Below are 3,662 nucleotides of genomic sequence, written 5' to 3' on the forward strand. Positions count from 1 at the left end.
TAGAGAGAGAGAGACAGAGTGTGAGACGGAGAGATGCAGCGTGTGTGGAGAGAGAGAGAGACAGTGTGAGACGGAGAGATGCAGTGTGTGTGTGGAGAGAGAGAGAGAGACAGTGTGAGACGGAGAGCTGCAGTGTGTGTGTGGAGAGAGAGAGACAGAGTGTGAGATGGAGAGATGCAGTGTGTGTGGAGAGAGAGAGAGACAGAGTGTGAGATGGAGAGATGCAGAGTGTGTGGAGAGAGAGAGAGAGAGACAGAGTGTGAGACGGAGAGCTGCAGTGTGTGTGTGGAGAGAGAGAGAGAGAGACAGAGTGTGAGACGGAGAGCTGCAGTATGTGTGGAGAGAGAGAGAGAGAGACAGAGTGTGAGACGGAGAGCTGCAGTGTGTGTGTAGAGAGAGAGAGAGACAGAGTGTGAGACGGAGAGCTGCAGTGTGTGTGTAGAGAGAGAGAGACAGAGTGTGAGATGGAGAGATGCAGTGTGTGTGGAGAGAGAGAGACAGAGTGTGAGACGGAGAGCTGCAGTGTGTGTGGAGAGAGAGAGACAGAGTGTGAGACGGAGAGCTGCAGTGTGTGTGGAGAGAGAGAGACAGAGTGTGAGACGGAGAGCTGCAGTGTGTGTGGAGAGAGAGAGAGACAGTGTGAGACGGAGAGCTGCAGTGTGTGTGGAGAGAGAGACAGAGTGTGAGACGGAGAGCTGCAGTGTGTGTGGAGAGAGAGAGAGACAGAGTGTGAGACAGAGAGCTGCAGTGTGTGTGGAGAGAGACAGACAGACAGTGTGAGACGGAGAGCTGCAGTGTGTGTGGAGAGAGAGACAGACAGAGTGTGAGACGGAGAGCTGCAGTGTGTGTGGAGAGAGAGAGAGACAGAGGGTGAGACGGAGAGATGCAGAGCGTTTGATTGGAGGGATTCTGTGCCTTACCCCTTGTCTCTGTCTCTGCAATATTAAACTCTCTCACCGTCGTCTCATTCAGATGTTGGGGATGTGGTGTGGTGGCTCTAAATCATCCCCTCCCCTCAATCCGAGCTGCTCTCTTCAGGAAAAAGCTATTGTCCACTCTGTCCCTCAACAGCCTCTATCGTCCACTCTGTGTCCCGCGACAGCCTCTCAGCAGCTCCCTTTGGCTGCAAGCAGAGTCTCAGTGGGCAGCTGGAACACGCAGTGGAAAGAGAGAGAGAGGGTAGGAGCCCCACCCTCGTGCTGCTGTCTCCTTCAACACGGACTCCCTCACTTCCCTCACCTCTTCTATCACTCCCCACCTCAGACTGGAAAAGTGATCAGACTCCCAGCAACACGCTGACACTCTCTGTCCCCATGAACAGCTTGTCAGCAAAGCCCCCACCTCAGTCATTAACCCCGCAAGTCAGTCTCTCTCTCTCTCTCTGATCATCTCTCTGTCTGTCTGTGTGTGTCTCTCTCTCTCTTCCTCTCTCTGTCTGTCTCTCTCTCACTCGTTAAACAGGCAGATGTTCAGGCACCAAAATGAGGAAGCCCATGACAGTCTCTGATCCACAATGGATTTATTAGTAATATAATAGTTCAGTCCAAACATCAGTTCCCATTCTTCCCTTCTCGAATAACTCTCTGTCCAAAGGCAACTCTCCAACTGGGCAAAATCCCAGCCCTTAAAAAAAAAACTAGAATGAGCCTTACCAACTCTCTATTAACACTGAAATGAGTCCAGTTTCATTAAAGGGACCAGCATTTTCATTATTGTCATCCCTCTCTCTCTCTCCCTCTCTGTCTCTGTGTGTGTGTGTCTCTCTCTCTCTCTCGCTGCCTGTGTGTGTGTCTTGCTCTCTCGCTCTCTCTCTGTATGTCTCTCTCTCTCTCTGTCTCTGTGTGTCTGTCTCTCGCTCTCTCTCTCTCTCTGTCTGTGTGTGTCTCTCTCTCTGTGCCTCGCTCTCTCCTCCTCCCTGTCTCTCCTTCTCTCCCTCTCCCTGTCTCTCTTTCTCTCCTTCTCCATCCTTCTCTCCCTCTCCCTGTCTCTCCTTCTCTCCCTCTCCCTGTCTCTCCTTCTCTCCCTCTCCCTGTCTCTCCTTCTCTCCCTCTCTCTGCCTCTCCCTGTCTTCTCATTCTCCCTGTCTTCTCATTCTCCCTGTCTTCTCATTCTCCCTGTCTCTCATTCTCCCTGTCTCTCATTCTCCCTGTCTCTCCCTCTCCCTGTCTCTCCCTCTCCCTGTCTCTCCCTCTCCCTGTCTCTCCCTCTCCCTGGCTCTCCCTCTCCCTGGCTCTCCCTCTCCCTGGCTCTCCCTCTCCCTGGCTCTCCCTCTCCCTGGCTCTCCCTCTCCCTGGCTCTCCCTCTCCCTGGCTCTCCCTCTCCCTGGCTCTCCCTCTCCCTGGCTCTCATTCTCCCTGGCTCTCATTCTCCCTGGCTCTCATTCTCCCTGGCTCTCATTCTCCCTGGCTCTCATTCTCCCTGGCTCTCATTCTCCCTGGCTCTCATTCTCCCTGGCTCTCACTCTCCCTGGCTCTCACTCTCCCTGGCTCTCACTCTCCCTGGCTCTCACTCTCCCTGGCTCTCACTCTCCCTGGCTCTCACTCTCCCTGGCTCTCACTCTCCCTGGCTCTCACTCTCCCTGTCTCTCACTCTCCCTGTCTCTCACTCTCCCTGTCTCTCACTCTCCCTGGCTCTCACTCTCCCTGGCTCTCACTCTCCCTGGCTCTCCCTCTCCCTGTCTCTCCCTCTCCCTGGCTCTCCCTCTCCCTGGCTCTCACTTTCTCCTCTTTATCTGCTGTTAGGCTCTGCAATGGAATGGAGGGTCCCTGTGCCCCTCATCCCTCCCGCCCTGTCCTGTGCTCCCTCCCCCTCCCCCAACATTACCCACTGCCTTACCCGTCACTCTGCCAGGTCTCCTGTTGGCCCGCTTCCCTCGGGCATCACCCTCTGGCTCTGTCTTACGCTCTCGCTCACACTCTCTCGCTCTCTGTCACTCGCTCACTCTCTCTATCTGTCACTCTCTCTCTCTCTCTCTCTCTCTCTCTCACTCTGTCTCTCTCTCGCTCTGACGCTCTCTCTCTTTCTGGCCTTCGCTCTGTCTGTCTCTCGCTCTGTCTCTCTCACTCTCTCTCTCTCACACACGCTCTACCTCTCTCTCTGGGTGCTGGCTCCACTAGGCACAGGACAGGTTGAATGGTCTCGGAGTTGGTGACAATACGGAGGAGAGGGAGGGAGGGAGGGAGTGCGTGAGGGAGGAAGGAGGGGATGGGGAGGGGAGGGAATAGTGTGTAGGTTTTATATTAATAGACAGGGCCGATGCTGACTGGAGTGAGTCAGACACACAAGAGCCGGAACAATGGCGGCCATTGACTGGTGTAACCCCTCCCCCATTCCCAGCACAGGGCACCATCAGATACAATACACTCGCTCCCCTTCCCTCCACTCCCCTCCCCTTCCCTCCACTCCCCTCCCCTCCCCTCCAATCCCCTTCCCTCCACTCCCCTCCCCTTCCAATCCCCTGCCCTTCCCTCCACTCCCCTGCCCTTCCCTCCACTCCCCTGCCCTACCCCCCTCTCCTCTCACATCCACTCCTCTCCCCTCCCCTCCCGAATCCCTCCTGTCCATTACCCCCCTCTCCCCTCCCCTCAAAACCCCTCCCTTCCCCCCACCAATCGCATCTCATCCACTCTCCCCTCCAAACCCCTCCTCTTCTACCCTCCCCA

General features: G+C 55.6%; 1 protein-coding gene across 1 annotated transcript; it reads left to right on the plus strand.

Moving 5' to 3' along the window:
* Window positions 1–2,099: 2,099 nt before the first annotated feature.
* LOC137361931 (serine-rich adhesin for platelets-like) lies at window positions 2,100–2,741 on the plus strand (the record flags this gene model as incomplete). Its single annotated transcript, XM_068026510.1, has 1 exon — window positions 2,100–2,741. A coding segment is annotated over one exon (642 nt), but the record flags the coding sequence as incomplete, so codon positions are not given.
* Between the last annotated feature and the right edge of the window lie 921 nt (window positions 2,742–3,662).

Source organism: Heterodontus francisci, unplaced genomic scaffold, assembly GCF_036365525.1.
Source record: "Heterodontus francisci isolate sHetFra1 unplaced genomic scaffold, sHetFra1.hap1 HAP1_SCAFFOLD_1203, whole genome shotgun sequence".
NCBI lineage: Eukaryota > Metazoa > Chordata > Chondrichthyes > Heterodontiformes > Heterodontidae > Heterodontus > Heterodontus francisci.